The sequence below is a fragment of the Triturus cristatus genome, chromosome 11 (assembly GCF_964204655.1).
Source record: "Triturus cristatus chromosome 11, aTriCri1.1, whole genome shotgun sequence".
Taxonomy (NCBI): Eukaryota; Metazoa; Chordata; class Amphibia; order Caudata; family Salamandridae; genus Triturus; species Triturus cristatus.
This window is the reverse complement of record NC_140594.1, coordinates 224583356-224600971: the sequence shown is the minus strand read 5'-3', so window position 1 is coordinate 224600971 and position 17616 is coordinate 224583356. Positions and strand designations below refer to the sequence as shown.

Here is a 17616-nt window from a genome sequence, read left to right as displayed (position 1 = left end):
ACAGATTCCCAATTTTTCACCCAATGTAGCAAGGCAACTTGCTGCGCTGCGTGAAAGGGAGAGGACAGGAATGAGCCATATATATTAAGATATGGCGCATTCCTATCCTCTGCACAATCTACACAATTGCTGCACAATCTACCGCCTAGTGCCAGAGCAGGCACCCTTGCGCCATGGAGCAAGGGTGCCTGCATTGCAAGATGGATTGTTTTTGTGCAGGAAGGAAATCCTCTGAGCCTTTTTCCTCTTTCTAAGTGTGCTGCAGAATAAAACACACTTAAAAAGAGGAAACAACGAGGTGGAATAAAGATTTTTCTCCTCATTTCGCCTCGGTGGGAAGGTGTTCAATTCTGACGCATACTCAGGTCTACTAGTGTTAGTAAATCTGAGAATGCTTCGGAGTCCATGTATCGATGCATGTGAACACCCACGCTTCACCCATGGAACGCCTTCCCAACGGCAGAGTAACACAAGGCAGAGACTTACCAAGCAACCCAGGGTCATGCATTGTGGAATTGCGCAGCTTGGTAAAATTTACTTTAAGATGAGTTGCACTTGCGACGCCTTGAGTGACACAAGGGTAACACAATCCCTTGATAAATCTGGCCCATAATTCACAGCAGGTAAAACGATTGTATAGTCTTAAACTGCATCTTTTTAAACCTAATTTACTCCACTGCTGGCCTAATCTGCATTGGTACAAATTCAGGCCATATCTGTCCCAGGTCCGGATCCAAGAGTCAACTATTGGAATGACCTCCAATTATACCTTGATTTACCTCCAGGATTCCGGACCCTGGAGCAGTAGTCCCATGGACATAGAGGATTGAGTGGTCAAATCTTGTTTACATTTGAGCCATCCGAAGCACACACGTAGCTGCATAGCCTGCAGTCGCAGCTCGATTGGGCGATGGCCATGGAGTTCCCAGATCAGTTTTTCTGCAAATCAAAATCCTCTGGCTTTATCAGTGCCAGATAAAACATTAAAACAGCATCAAACATCTTCCCGAGTCTTCTCATTGTCATGATTTGTTGGGAGGACTCCATTAGCTCCTGGTCTGTGTCATAAAGAAGGTGCCTCTTCAAGCAAAAATGATACCCTTACGATTGGCATGTATTAACGACCAAGATGAATGTCATGTTCTGAGGGGGAGGGCGCAGCAATTTATAGACATGTGAGGGTCTTTGGAAAAAGACACCAGGCATGATTCTGGACCATCCCTAAGGACTCATGGCTCCAAAACATACCAGGCAACATCTTTGGCTGCTATTTCTAGATCTCTTGATTGCTTACTTGCTCTACTCTCTCGTCGCCCTTACTTTTTCGTTCGCGCAAATTGCTGCCTTTTTTTACTCTGCAGCAGGGTGGCATTCCATGGGTGGAGCGTTGGTGTTCCCACGCATTCACCCATACATTTTGGTGCATTCCCAGATTTACCATTAGTGTTAGACCTGGAAATGCGTCAAAATGCTACACCTCGCCAGGTGAGGTGTAACGAGGAGAAAAATCTTTATTTCTCCTTAATTTTTCCTCTTTTTAACAGGATAGTTAGCTGTTTAGCTTTTTAGTCAATTAAAAAACTGCAGATAAGTTTATCTATCGATTAATGTCTCACCTAGGGACAGCTTTAGCAAAGCAGACATGTTGTATCCAGTATAAACGTAGGATTTCTGCCAGACCCTTTCTCATGATTCGATGGTTTTCTTGTCAATCGCACTTCCCTGCTCCTGATTCAATTCCTTTCTTCCTTTTCTAAGGTTTGCCTTGCTCTAACAAAATGTCATTCTCACCATGTTTTGACTTGATGACAATCACTGCTTGCTTCAACTACTGATGTAAGGCCTTGATTTGCAGTGCAAAAGACTATTTTCCCCTCACTCTCCAGTTCTTTTTGCGCCCCTTATTTTCTCTCCCCCACCCACTCTATATTCAAACCATACCATACCCCTCCTCAGAGCCCACCACCACCAGCATTTTCACACGGTGACAGTTGCTAGCGTTGTATCAGTTGGCAGTCATTTCTAAACTGTTCTGAAACCACACTGTGAAGGCCTTCTTTGTGTGCGTGCACGCGTGGCAGCAATCTTGGAATTTTTTTAAGGCATAACAAAAATTCAAAGACAGCGGCCACGCAGAAATGGGCAGTGGCCATTTAAGAAGGATTTTTCATAATGCAAAAGAAAACTATACCAACGTGGTTGCCGCGCAAGTGTGCACATATGCGCATCAGACATCTTGGAATGATTTTTCTTTAGCTTTTAGAAAACTCATTGTAAGTTGGCTGAAAAAAAATCACTGGAAAAGTAAACAGGTGTTAATGGAGAGGCCTTTTGGCTTTGAGACTGATTGATTGGATTTAGTAGTGGATTCGTCCGGTTTTCTTTTCTCTAGCTATAGCACACTATTGAAATGTATTGTGCTTACCCGAATTTCACATGTTTTTATAAACAGTGCTTAAGCATGTACCCTTGTAGACACTTCGGAGCAGGTTTTAAACATTAGTCCCTCCAAACTGACAGCGGACATAAGCATGCAGAATAGGGATTGGTACAGCCAGTAGGTTTGGATTTTGCATACTGCATACACATGGTCACACATATCTGACATTAAGGTAACCATGCACATTAACAATAGACACATCTATTTACAAAGAACTACAAAAAGATAGGTGCCCAGAGTACACAGCCCAAAAGATAACACGTTTAGCGGTATCTGAAGCACAGCTCTTGCAATGTAGACAGGCAGGTGATATTTAAGTGTTTAGAGACTTGGCTAACATATAGCTACTTAATCATTCACCTATAATACCCCAGATCTGACGGCTATACCAATGCATGTTAAAATAGTCCTCAATATTTGTACACATTTTTTACATTTAGAAGATAATGCCAATCATGTTACAAAGAAACAAAATGACACTCTTTATTCATACAGCTGCTAGTTTAAGTTACAAAAGTTAACAATGATTAAAAGCATTTCTGCTATCAAAATAACAAACATTCATGTTGTCCTCATCTGTTGCTTCTTAAGTTTCAATACATGTTCTACATGCAAAGTAAAAGCTGCAAATGTTGCAGATTAAATTAAGAACCCACGAACATGACTTGCAAAGGTTAGGTCCTCTGCTTCTTATCAGCAATCTAATGTATTCTTTTGTTTTACAATTTTTGATGTTAGGTTTTTGGGGGGGGGGATGCCGTTCTTGAGTATGGCATTTTGTTTTATTTAAAGCATAACATTCTTGTGTATATTCCTGCTACATTTTAAGTTATCAAGCAGATTTAAGGTGGATTTAATACAGCATAGCAATTAGTGATGTGGTTTTCAACCAGAGAGGCAAGACCAAAACCTAACATAAAAGTACGAAGACACATTTTGAAGAAAATCATATAACAGAAGATTGCCCCTTTCTTACAATAAATATGTGCCTTTATACATTAGACAATAAATAATGCACAGACAGATAATTTGATAAAGCAACTTTCAGCATACACTTGCCTTGGTGTGACCGAATTAATAAAAGAAAGAACAGAAAGTACAATGAATATGAGAATATTAAATAGTCGCGAGGTAAAATACAGCTCAAGTATACCTCTGAAGTAATTACATCATTCATTTTATATTTGCCAACAGAAAAGGCTCGTCCTATAGTCTGTTTCAAAAACATGCTGTGAAAAACTACAAAAGCAATTCTTTACATCTGTTTACCACGGGTGTATATAAAGTTAGCTGTACATAAATACGTCATACAAAACCTTTTGCTTTCTAATAAAAATTTCCTAATTATCGGGATTAAGAAAGTCTTGAACAGCATGCAAAATATCATTTCACTATCTGATAAAGTGATGTGAATATTAGATGGATCCCATCTCATCAATTTCTGCATAATAAATTCATGTCCATGCTGTTCTTGGCGTCCTGAAAACCTGTATGAAAAAATATACGTATATGGTTAAGTTCTATTCTTAACAACGAGTACTGCCTATCATACATTGACAGCTCAAGCTACCACAACATTGTTTGTGTTGTACAGCATCTACCCCAGCTTTAGAGACCATTTGTTTACTGTAAATCTCAGGAACGGCGAGTCTACTACTCATGGTCCACAGGCCCTCATGACTATCTGTGGTGAAACGTAGCCCGTGATATAATTCTGGCCTCCGACCATTTCGATGAGTATTGAGGGCACATCGAGCTGTGTTTGGCGGCAAAGGGTTCAATCAGACATTGTCTAGTTTAAATTATTATGGGCTATGATACAGTCTGCCTCCTGATTCTGTTATATTTCATATCAGTATCCTAATATAGGTCCAGGGAACATCATACACTTTCCCTACATCATCTCCTTTCATTTCATATGACCGTGCCTTATAAGGACATAACTCTTAATAAGGACAGAATGCCTTATAGGGACTGAACGCCTTATAAGGACTGACGCCTTTTATGGACTAAACCGTTCACCTAGTTCCATGCAGAGGGAGGGTTTTTCCCAATCCTTATTGCTAAGACGTCATCCTTAGCACATATGAATAATTTATGAGAACACTACCCGGGGGGAGTATACTTCACCTCTCCTATCTACAGACAAGGTTTAATCCCCAACATCATCCTCATACTGAACAATGGCTAACACACGCACAAGGACTGTATAAATACAGCATATCTTGCTATCAGTAGGCAGGAGGGAACAAAGACTTCAAGGCTGATACACTGACCAGAGACGCTGAGACTCCTGCATGCAGTCGCTCCAGCTGACAGTGGTCTAAACATCCCTTGCAGGGTGTCCAACTCGAGACCAGGATGAGGTCCCACACTCTCATTATGCAGGTAATGGGGTCGACTAAATCCTAGCGGGATTCTTGGCTCCTAGGCTTTTTAGCTCTTTCGCACCAACTCACATGGTACACCTAGGTACATCTAGACAGGCATCGTAGGAGTATGCGCTTTATTTTATAAATGCATTTTGTATTCATGTATATGTTCAGGACTATTGCAAAATGGTAGAACTGTACTATTCCTTTTTATTCACTGTACTGCTGATCCTATATCTCTGCTACTGTGTAACATTTGTAGCAGCGCATATATTTTACACTAGAAGAACAACAGTACAATAAATTCTTATTGTAAACATGCTCAACGGTTTCTTCCGTGTATCTCTCTGAGAAATAATGTGCAAGCATGAGTGACTGGGTGAAAAGTAGTATATTGTTTCCATGAGTGTGAGGAATCAGGGTTTGTTATGTTCTGAGGTTGCCAAAAACTAATCTCTCTGATAAAAGGAGATTCTAGTGGCACTGTGAGCTAGCTAATGCAAAACACGGCTAACATGTGGTAGGGGTGCACAGAGTCAGTCTACCACCCGACCCACAATGTATGTTATCCAAAAGCGCAAGTCCTGCAGGGGTACTATAGGAACTACACTACAATTCCTTGCTCTGATAGATGGTGCAAGCAATATTGAGCAATGTAAGGGAACAAGTCGTACGACGATGGAACATTTGTAAACCGGTTCCACTCACAAATCTCTATTGCCAGATGCAAACTTGTGGGGAGAGACTGACAAGATAAATCTGATCTTGACATGGAAGCATCCTGAGCTCTCTGACATTTGCTCATCCCAGTCGATGATTTCTGCATCCACAAAAATGCCACGTAGGCTGATGAAGAGAGTATATGGTAAAGACATATCGGGCTAGATGTACTGAGCATTTTTGCTGTTGCAAACGGGCCGATTGGCAGAACTCCGTATTGATCCCAAATAGCGATTCAGTAACATGCTACTTAATCGTAATTTGGAATTGCGAATACATACAGATTCGGTATTTGGAAGGGGCGTGTTTAGGGCGGCCCTTCCAAATGCCGAATCAGAATGAGATGTATTAATGCTTTGCAACCAAAATGTAGTTGTAAAATATTTGCACTTTATCATCAACTCAAAGTTGGACCCATTTGCAAATGTTTAAAAAGAATATTTTTTAAGAGCAAGCAGTCCTCCCAAGGACCACAGCTTACTATTAAAAAATGATTTTGAAACATTACAATTTTTCTTTTTAAACAGCTGGAGTGTCTGCGTGCAGGAACCTCAGAGTCTTGGGTCAGTGTGTCAGCATGTAAGTCCTTTTATCCTCTGCCTACCCCAGAAAGATATGGTGTTTATATACCAAAAGTGGTACCCTCAGGGGTTCTACCTTGCTGTGTCATGAAGGAATGACCCTTATACATAGTTATCATGCAGAAGAAGGTAGTCCTGCCGAGTTTCCAAGAATCCTCATGCATAATGGCTGAGGCTAGTTTTCAGGGAAAACCCCACGTCCTGTAAGCAATACCGTAACTAGGTAAAAGGTCAGTCCCAAGAACCGTTAGGTAGTACAATGGTAGGGGACAATATAGGTGAAAGGTTAGATGACTGCCTGAGTCTATATTGGAGTACCTATATGAAACATAATCATCCACCGATTCGGACGAGGGATGGGTGCACTAGCATCAATAAAATGTCAATGTGGTGTCTACAACTTACAGTGTTGATGTAGTGCGAGTTTCGTTGAATCATTATAGAGGTCAAATTACATCATTTTGAGGGGAACACTGGCTAAGTGGAATTTCAAGTCACATATTCTGATTTACATGGTAAATTTCCAGCATTTATGTAAGAGGCAATTACAAAACTGGTACTTACATCAATTAAAAACTCAACGGACAGGTAATTCCATTTCCCACCATCAACGCCGAACCTCTACTTGTTAGATTTTAGGGAAGTTACTGGCTAACAGTACGCAGGTTGTACTTTGGAATATAGCACATTATTACCAGGCTACATTCACCACTGACCAAAATTTGGCAGAAAACCTTTGATCACTTTCCATACCATTTGGAGACAGTCAAGTAGGAATTGTAGCTTTCACTGGTCATTTTTTTACACAGAGGGCATACGAGACATCAGGCGAAACTATTTCTAAACACTTCTTTCATACTGAATTTTAACCAAGATCAAACTGTTATTATAGAACCAAAGGTGTGGCTAAACATGGGCAGAGTAATTTCTGATTGATGGCAAATAGAGAGGTACTAGACCGGGATAACTGTAGTTGCCACTCCTGTTTGCTTTGGCAGTGGGACTGCTTGGTTACACCACAAGTACTCCATGAGGCTGGACAGGATAAATATTAGCACATAGAGGACATTTTATATTCCTCTCTGGCATTAGAGTTCTCCTTGAAGTGAAAAGCTGGCTTGGACCAGGGTCCAGAGTCCTGGTAAACTGGTAGGATGCTGTTTGTTCCCACTAGGGCATTCTATATGTAAACAGCATAAACGCTTTGCCTTTTATCTTGGCCTCGGAATATCTGGAAATGTAGGAACACCATGCTGATGACCATTTCACTGACCAATTTCTGTGCGGTTTAGCATGCCATTCAGGGATCCTTGGTGGTCTGGTGTGGTCTGGCACCAAAGTCACTTGTGACTAAACGGCATGGTAGGTTCAGCAACAATGTTGGTAATGCGCTAGGTTAGGTGCAATTTCCAAAGTTTATCTTGAAAACTCCCCTAATTAAGCAATTTAATTTCTTTCTTTCATTTTTATCTGAAGTAAGTGGAAATACAAAGTAGTCCTTAATAAATAAATAACTTACCAGTGGAGAGGTGAGTCCTAGGCATTCCAGATTTAGAGCTGTATTACCTGGCAGTACGACTGCCAGGTCTTGGATCATCAAATATGGATCCTCAGAAAGCATGATAACTAATAGGCTGTGGCTTTTTGCACTAAATGCAGCCCTAGAGCACAATTCACTCCCAGGATCCCGCTCCTCAAACTAGTGGCTGAAATGTTAGAGAAAATTAATGATAAGAACTCACACTAAGATTATATATTCCCCAAAAATGCACCTTTAGGCATTTCCCAGTAGAAGAAGATTGCATACTTCAATGGGGTCGCCCTTTTATAGGATGCTGGATTTTTCAGTGAGGGGGGGGCTCTATGATTCAGATATTGTATGCAAATGTGAGAGAAACATTCTGAAACCTTGTTGGGCAGTTTCGGTTTTACAGCTTCATGTTTGGAATATCCTGTGCTGAGGAAGGAAGAACCTAGGATTGAAATCTCGAAAGGTTTTACACTCTATTGTAATTGGTATGTGGAAAACAGGCTATTAGCCTCCCACTTCAGTCCATGCCTCCGGATGCAGGGATTCTCAGAGAAAGAGTGAGAAAGAATTTTAGCTTGCCAAGAAGTATTATTGCATAATGTTAGGTTTATTTTTAGTCCTCTACATCAAACTTCCTAACTGGGACACAACTCCTAAAGATGTATGGTCCACCCGTAGGAATGTGCTCTCAGTACCATCTGGCTCCTGCTGATTTCATACACATGGTCTGGTGGTGCCCATCTCCTTCAACAATTCTGTGATAAGGTAACCACAATTCTTTCTTAAACACTCTGAGGTCATCTTTAAAAGTGTGCAGTTTGCTTGTAAGGCCTAAATGCATGGAATAAAATGATAAAGCAATTTTACATCTGTGGTTTTTACTGACCTAGCACAAGATATCAATGACGTGTTTTTGCATCTACAAGGCTGTCAAATGCTCAAAGGTCCTTAACGTGGGTCGTAAATGCATTATTTGGACACTGATTCCAAGGATGATACTTCAGTGGCGGCTGGTGACATTTGAAAGTGTTGAGGCACAAAATTGTTGTCGTACTACACTACGGCTAGCGAGCATAGCTTGCGAACCCGAACAACCTACGGAGGGTACGGGGTAGGGTGGGGGGTGGGTGTTATCCCCCTCGAGAAAATTTTGAAAAAGAGTGGACAAATGATGCATAATAAAGCAATACGATTGAATTATTTATCATTTAAGAAATTGCTGGGCGTTGGATTTTTTGGGGAGGTTATTACACAGAGGACCACACAGAGATGTTGAGAGTGTGGCAGAAAAAAAGTATGGTAACAGACAGCAAGATAGAGTGTGGAAGCAAGAGCTCACCTGTGCTAACTTTTACAATGTCCTCTGTTTCTGGCACCTCACACACTATCCACCAATGCCACCTTCACACTCTGCCCATGAGAGCCAGCTCATCTCTGCCCACCACTGCCAGCTTCACACTGTCCTCAAGAACCTTACAGTGCTCACCACTGCTTGCTTGTTGGAATTCAGAATGTTGTGAACTTATGCCTCTTTGTGCCTCATGTGAGCTATGGTTGCGCTCCTCCACCAATAGTGTTAACCGGGTATTAAATTGTGAAAGACAGAGGACTTCAAGGGGAAAGGTTTAGGGGATCCTGTACTGGTGAAAAAGGTGCAATGCAAGGGAGCTTTCTGACCGAAGAATATTTAAAGTAGAGATGAGCACATGAAAATGTGAGGCGTTTGTGTAGTTCACTTCTGTGCTAGCCCTCTTCTGTGAGGGCTATTGAAGTTTGCGCTACTGCTGCAATGCCTCACTGGGAGCTGTGCAGGCTACTGCTGCTGTTTAAAGGAGGCTTAAGGCTTTCTCCTCCTGGGCATGAGGTCGATAGCTCAGTTATATCCAATTCCCAGAGGTGCAATATATTTATTCTGGTGTGACCTGTAGCCATAATATTTTAGCAGAAAGAACATTTATTCTACTTCATACGTTTTCTTCAATGATCCTAGGAGCTAAACAGAAATGTACGAAGTAAATCCTTAAAACAAGCTTTCTTGTAATGCACGGGCTGCAGGTAAGATAGCCGCTCACTTGGTTAATGAGACTGCTAATGAAACAGTTATCTGCCTGTCGCCGGTTTTCTATCAGTAAGAGCTCTACCCGAAGATCACACATTGAAATATTAGAAAGTAGCTCAGTGGATTAACGCACCGATCACAGAGACAGGGAGGCCATGTGGCCTGCGTCTTCTATCAGTGAGGTAGCTCAGGGGAATAGTCCACTCAGTGCGGTGTTCATGGTCTGCCGCTCAACGCTTCTGTGACCAGAAGGAGCTCAGTGGCTTAATGCACCTGAAGGGGAGATGCGTGTGCAACCGGCGCGGTTATGAAACCAGTGGTCACCGGTCGTAGTGAGGGAATCAGTGGAGGTCATGGTGGATGCCAACAAAGAATGTGACATGGGGCGCCACCAATGTATGATTTGCAAACAGGCAACATTTCTAGGGTAGTGCTGTGTGCGCAGAAGCCTCCCAGCGGCCGACTCACGCTTTTGGAGGGGTCTACTCAGAGGTTAACTTAGGAGAGGCAGCTCTCTAGATCATGTCTTAGCACTTGCGCACTGGAGTCGCAAAGACTGGGCACTTTATTTGCTTGTTATGGGCAAGTTATGTCAATATTTTAATGACGAAGGAGACATAAATAAATTGTAAAGTTTATATTTCCCAAACAGGTAATACAATGTCAAACTACGAGCACATTTATAGACGCGGCACATTTACCGATATGCAGCAACAATACAGGAGTGTGAACAACTTCTCCCCAGGGCAGAGGTTTAATGCTGCCCGGGCAACAGACTCCGTAAACACGCAGCGCGGAAGTACCGCTGCTGTGATTCACGGCCCGCATCAACTAGCAAAATATCATCGCTGTCAGTGGTATTAATTGAACACAGTTGATAAAGCTGAGAATTATAGCATTGGATAACAGTATAACCCGTTATTTACAGAACTTACAGACAATATCAGTGCAGCACGAAGTGCTCCATAAAAACCCAAATGTGTATATATAACGAGCCTCACACATTGTCACCTGCTACTTTTTAAGAGCCGGTGCCTGACACCCCCCTCCCAAGGAAGTGGCTTATCATAAATGACACTCTGCGTTTATGAGCATTACCAGTGCAGCCAGGACTCCTTTCACACACTACAGAGGCGGGACTGAGCAGAGGGCGAGGGGTTTTCAAACATTGCTTCCTCTAAAGGCAGGTAGAGCTGGTGCAGAGCCAGTTACACTACACAATGCCTGAGGTGACTGATGTCTTTTCTACAACCCTAGTAGCCCATCTGATGTAAATTGTCACAAGGCCAGGCCTCCCCGAGTCAGAGCAGGCCGAGCTCTGTGGTATTTAACACAGGATTCCCCACCCCGGCTGAGCACCATTACTTTCTGCAGTTGTAGTCTGGCGGCTGGCATGAATTGATGAAAGCGCATGTGACTACGCATTTGAACACAGACTTTTCTAGGTCCATGTGGCTCGGTGACAGCTTTAAGTACCCCCTCGGATCTGAGCAGGGGGCCGAGGTGGCAGCACAAGAAAAAGAGAACATTAATGAAACGAAAGGGCGTTGCAAGCTATGGAGTCATTTTTAGGTCTCGCTGAGACAGCGAAAGCTGTCTCTTTGAGACATTTTGTAAGTGGGCTTCCAAAAGTGCTACCCACATGGTTTTGCTGGCCTAGGGCTTGAGTGCACAATGGCGTACACGTGCACAGCTGCTCCTTGCATTCCCCCCTCCCTTCTCACCCAGCCCTTTGATGCTCTGCTCGATTACTTTCACTTTAGCCGCTTTGACCCTTGCATTCCCCTCTCCCTTCTCACCCAGCCCTTTGATGCTCTGCTCGATTACTTTCACTTTCGCCGCTTTGATGTTTGATCGTAAACGCGATGACTTCCGCTTGGCATAGCCTGTACTTGTTCTCTTTGTCCTCACATATGCTCGTCCCTCTATGTTTTTCTCTCTGGTCTCACATGTGCTATTCCCTCTGTATTTTCACTCTGCCCTCACATGTGCTTTTCCCTCTCTATTTTTCTCTCTTTCCTCACACATGCTATTCCCTCTGTATTTCTCTCTCTTCCCTCACATGTACTCTTCCCTCTGCATTTTTTCTCTATGCTCTCACATGTGCTCTTCGCTCTGTATTTTTTTCTCTGCCCTCGCATGTGTTCTTCTCTCTATATTTTTCTCTCTGCTCTCACATGCTCTCTTCCCTCTATGTTTTATCTCCGGTCTAACATGCGCCCTACCCTCTGTATTTTTCGCTTTGCTCTCACATGAGCTCTTCCCTCTCTATTTTTCTCTCCTCCCTCACATGGACTCTTCCCTCTGTATTTTTCTCTCTGCCCTTACGTGCTTTTCCCTCTCTATTTTTCTCTCTGCCCTCACATACTCTTCCCTGTATGTTTTCCTCTTTGCCCTCAAGTGCACTCTTCCCTCTGATCACATGCATACACAAATATGCACACATACAAACACACACATGCATTTACACACACATATGAACATATACAAACACACACAGACATGCATAAACATATGCATATACATGCACACCAACACACCAACCCCACATACACATATAAACAAGCACGCACACCAACATACTCAAACACATATACATACACACAAACATGCATACACAGACATAGGTATACACACAAACATATGTGTACACATCCATGAAGACAAATGAACACAATGACACACCCATACTTGCACACCAACACACACATGCATACACAAACATATACACATACAAACACACACACATGCATACACACACAGATATATACATATAGACACACACACTATGCACACACACGCATCTCCCGTACCGTCTCAGGGGAAGAGTCGGTGTCAGCTGTCTCCTAGAGGGAGATCTCGCATGAGACAGGAAGACTCAGAGACATGTGGCGGTGGGGAGAGACAGACATGCCTCCCTTTAATTGTGTTGTTGCAAGATGGTGACTATCTTCTGCCACTGGTGCATTCAGATAAGCGGCAGGAAGTTCGTCGGACACATGCACTGGTTTCAATTTCGAGAAAGTGGGGTGAACGTTTCACAGATCGGGAGTGTGTGTCAACACATGTTTCTCCTTCACGGCAAGGCCAATCAGTACGTTTTGTTTAACCGTGTGGTTATGAATCCTTTAATTGCATAAGTGAGCGGGTATGGATGTAAACAAAAATGTAACACTAATACCACATTTTCTGTCACTCTTGTGAACAGGTTTGCTGTGAATGTATGAATGAGAATGGCGTTTTAGAATACGTTGCATGGAAAAGGGTCAACATGGTGTATACGTGTTTTTTTGTGTTTTTTAATTTTTTTTAAATTTATTTTTTATTGCATGGTTAACGTCATGATATACCGGATTCGGATGCTTCATTGCAGATCAGTTGTTTGGCCCGTGGTTATTTACGAGTTTGGAAAATACTTTTGTATTGTTTCGATTCTTTTTGTCTCTGCCCTATCTCTTGGCGGCGTCCTTACTCTCTCCCATCTTCTCTCTCCACCTCTTTGCTACATGTTCTCTCGTAATGTTTTCATTTTCCCCAACTCTCCTCTTTACTCTCTCTAATTCTTTTTTTGCTCCTTTTCTGTCTCTGTCCCTTCTCTCCTCTTTCTCTCCTCACCTGTCCCTTCTCTAACCCCACTCCTCTTCCTCTGCCCGCCCCCCCATCCCTCTCTCTCGCAGTACTGCAGCATAGGCAGCACCAGGTCTCTGATGCCTTCTCAGTGTTGGCCCTGGGGGTGGAGGAGGTAAGTCAGCCCCCCCAAGTGAATCCCATTATCAACAGATAGTGAACCTCTATTTTACCAACAACAAGTACGGAGCGGTCTCGGGTGACGGCTGATGCGAACAGTGATCTGCTCTCAGCCCCGGAAGGGCCTGTGGGGTGGGGGCTTTACCTTACACTAGGAGATGAAGTAAAAGTGATATCCTCCCCTCCCCCCCACTCCACCACTGTCTCTCCTCACCCTCCACCTCTCTCTCTCCTCCACTTCTGATTCCCTTCCAACTCGGTCTCTCCTTACCCTGCACCTCGGTCTCTCCTTACCCTCCACCTCGGTCTCTCCTTACCCCCCCACTCGGTCTCTCCTCACCCTCCACCTCGGTCTCTCCTCACCCTCCACCTCGGTCTCTCCTCACCCTCCACCTCGGTCTCTCCTCACCCTCCTCCTCGGTCTCTCCTCACCCTCCTCCTCGGTCTCTCCTCACTCTCCACCTCGGTCTCTCCTCACTCTCCACCTCCGTCTCTCCTCACCCTCCACCTCCGTCTCTCCTCACCCTCCACCTCCGTCTCTCCTCACCCTCCACCTCCGTCTCTCCTCACCCTCCACCTCCGTCTCTCCTCACCCTCCACCTCCGTCTCTCCTCACCCTCCACCTCCGTCTCTCCTCACCCTCCACCTCCATCTCTCCTCACCCTCCACCTCCGTCTCTCCTCACCCTCCAACTCTGTTTATCCTCACCCTCCAACTCTGTTTATCCTCACCCTCCACCTCACCTTCCACGTGTCTCTCCTCACCCTCCACGTGTCTCTCCTCACCCTCCACGTCTCTCCTCACCCTCCACACGTGTCTCTCCTCACCCTCCACACGTCTCTCCTCACCCTCCACACGTCTCTCCTCACCCTCCACACGTGTCTCTCCTCACCCTCCACACGTGTCTCTCCTCATCCTCCACACGTGTCTCTCCTCACCCTCCACACGTGTCTCTCCTCACCCTCCACACGTGTCTCTGCTCACCCTCCACACGTGTCTCTCCTCACCCTCCACACGTGTCTCTCCTCACCCTCCACACGTGTCTCTCCTCACCCTCCACACGTGTCTCTACTCACCCTCCACACGTGTCTCTGCTCACCCTCCACACGTGTCTCTGCTCACCCTCCACACGTGTCTCTGCTCACCTTCCACACGTGTCTCTCCTCACCCTCCACCTCCGTCTCTCCTCACCCTCCACCTCCGTCTCTCCTCACCCACCACCTCGGTCTCTCCTCACCCTCCACCTCCGTCTCTCCTCACCCTCCACCTCCGTCTCTCCTCACCCTCCAACTCTGTTTATCCTCACCCTCCACCTCACCTTCCACGTGTCTCTCCTCACCCTCCACGTGTCTCTCCTCACCCTCCACGTGTCTCTCCTCACCCTCCACGTGTCTCTCCTCACCCTCCACGTGTCTCTCCTCACCCTCCACGTGTCTCTCCTCACCCTCCATGTCTCTCCTCACCCTCCATGTCTCTCCTCACCCTCCACGTCTCTCCTCACCCTCCACGTGTCTCTCCTCACCCTCCACACGTGTCTCTCCTCACCCTCTACGTGTCTCTCCTCACCCTCCACATGTCTCTCCTCACCCTTCACGTGTCTCTCCTCACCCTCCACGTGTCTCTCCTCACCCTCCACGTCTCTCCTCACCCTCCACGTGTCTCTCCTCACCCTCCACACGTGTCTCTCCTCACCCTCCACACGTGTTTCTCCTCACCCTCCACACGTGTCTCTGCTCACCCTCCACACGTGTCTCTGCTCACCCTCCACACGTGTCTCTCATCACCCTCCACACGTCTCCCCTCCACACGTCTCTCCTCACCCTCCACACGTCTCTCCTCACCCTCCACACGTCTCTCCTCACCCTCCACAAGTGTCTCTCCTCACCCTCCACACGTGTCTCTCCTCACCCTCCACACGTCTCTCCTCACCCTCCACACGTGTGTCTGCTCACCCTCCACACGTGTGTCTCCTTACCCTCCACACGTGTGTCTCCTCACCCTCCACACGTCTCTCCTCACCCTCCACACGTCTCTCCTCACCCTCCACACGTCTCTCCTCACCCTCCACACGTCTCTCCTCACCCTCCACACGTCTCTCCTCACCCTCCACACGTCTCTCCTCACCCTCCACGTGTCTCTCCTCACCCTCCACGTGTCTCTCCTCACCCTCCACGTGTCTCTCCTCACCCTCCACGTGTCTCTCCTCACCCTCCACGTGTCTCTCCTCACCCTCCACGTGTCTCTCCTCACCCTCCACGTGTCTCTCCTCACCCTCCACGTGTCTCTCCTCACCCTCCACGTGTCTCTCCTCACCCTCCACGTGTCTCTCCTCACCCTCCACGTCTCTCCTCACCCTCCATGTCTCTCCTCACCCTCCACGTGTCTCTCCTCACCCTCCACGTGTCTCTCCTCACCCTCCACGTCTCTCCTCACCCTCCATGTCTCTCCTCACCCTCCACACGTCTCTCCTCACCCTCCACACGTCTCTCCTCACCCTCCACACGTCTCTCCTCACCCTCCACACGTCTCTCCTCACCCTCCACACGTGTCTCTCCTCACCCTCCACACGTGTCTCTCCTCACCCTCCACACGTGTCTCCTCACCCTCCACACGCGTCTCCTCTCCCTCCGCCTCACCCTCCACATGTGTCTCCTCCTCACCCTCCACAGGTGTCTCCTCCTCACCCTCCACAGGTGTCTCTCCTCACCCTCCACAGGTGTCTCTCCTCACCCTCCACACGTGTCTCTCCTCACCCTCCAACTCTGTTTATCCTCACCCTCCACCTCACCTTCCACGTGTCTCTACTCACCCTCCACGTGTCTCTCCTCACCCTCCACGTGTCTCTCCTCACCCTCCACGTGTCTCTCCTCACCCTCCACGTCTCTCCTCACCCTTCACGTGTCTCTCCTCACCCTTCACGTGTCTCTCCTCACCCTCCACACGTGTCTCTCCTCACCCTCCACACGTGTCTCCTCACCCTCCACGCGTCTCTCCTCACCCTCCACGTGTCTCTCCTCACCCTCCACGTCTCTCCTCACCCTCCACGTCTCTCCTCACCCTCCACGTGTCTCTCCTCACCCTCCACACGTGTCTCTCCTCACCCTCCACACGTCTCTGCTCACCCTCCACACGTCTCTCCTCACCCTCCACACGTGTCTCTCCTCACCCTCCACACGTGTCTCTCCTCACCCTCCACATGTGTCTCTCCTCACCCTCCACACGTGTCTCTGCTCACCCTCCACACGTGTCTCTGCTCACCCTCCACACGTGTCTCTGCTCACCCTCAACACGTGTCTCTCCTCACCCTCCACCTCCGTCTCTCCTCACCCTCCACCTCCGTCTCTCCTCACCCTCCAACTCTGTTTATCCTCACTCTCCACCTCACCTTCCACGTGTCTCTCCTCACCCTCCATGTGTCTCTCCTCACCCTCCACGTCTCTCCTCACCCTCCACACGTGTCTCTCCTCACCCTCCACACGTGTCTCTCCTCACCCTCCACACGTGTCTCTCCTCACCCTCCACACGTCTCTCCTCACCCTCCACACGTGTCTCTCCTCACCCTCCACACGTGTCTCTCCTCACCCTCCACACGTGTCTCTCCTCACCCTCCACACGTGTCTCTCCTCACCCTCCACACGTGTCTCTCCTCACCCTCCACACGTGTCTCTGCTCACCCTCCACACGTGTCCCTGCTCACCCTCCACACGTGTCTCTCCTCACCCTCCACACGTCTCCCCTCCACACGTCTCTCCTCACCCTCCACACGTCTCTCCTCACCCTCCACATGTCTCTCCTCACCCTCCACACGTGTCTCTCCTCACCCTCCACATGTGTCTCTCCTCACCCTCCACATGTGTCTCTCCTCACCCTCCACACGTGTCTCTCCTCACCCTCCACACGTCTCTCCTCACCCTCCACACGTGTGTCTCCTCACCCTCCACACGTCTCTCCTCACCCTCCACACGTCTCTCCTCACCCTCCACACATCTCTCCTCACCCTCCACACGTCTCTCCTCACCCTCCACACGTCGCTCCTCACCCTCCACACACGTCTCTCCTCACCCTCCACACGTCGCTCCTCACCCTCCACACGTCGCTCCTCACCCTCCACACGTCGCTCCTCACCCTCCGCACGTCGCTCCTCACCCTCCACACGTCGCTCCTCA

At 46.9% G+C, this 17616-nt stretch overlaps 1 protein-coding gene across 2 annotated transcripts in view; it reads right to left on the bottom strand.

The window, feature by feature from the left end:
- Positions 1–2898: 2898 nt before the first annotated feature.
- The window catches only part of TCHP (trichoplein keratin filament binding), a 413518-nt gene continuing 398800 nt past the window's right edge, over positions 2899–17616 (bottom strand). For both annotated transcript variants that reach the window (XM_085633293.1, XM_085633294.1), the window contains exon 13: positions 2899–3927. In XM_085633293.1, coding sequence (XP_085489419.1) covers positions 3895–3927 — 33 coding nt within the window. In that variant the 3' untranslated portion in view covers positions 2899–3894. The remainder of the gene's footprint in view (positions 3928–17616) is intronic.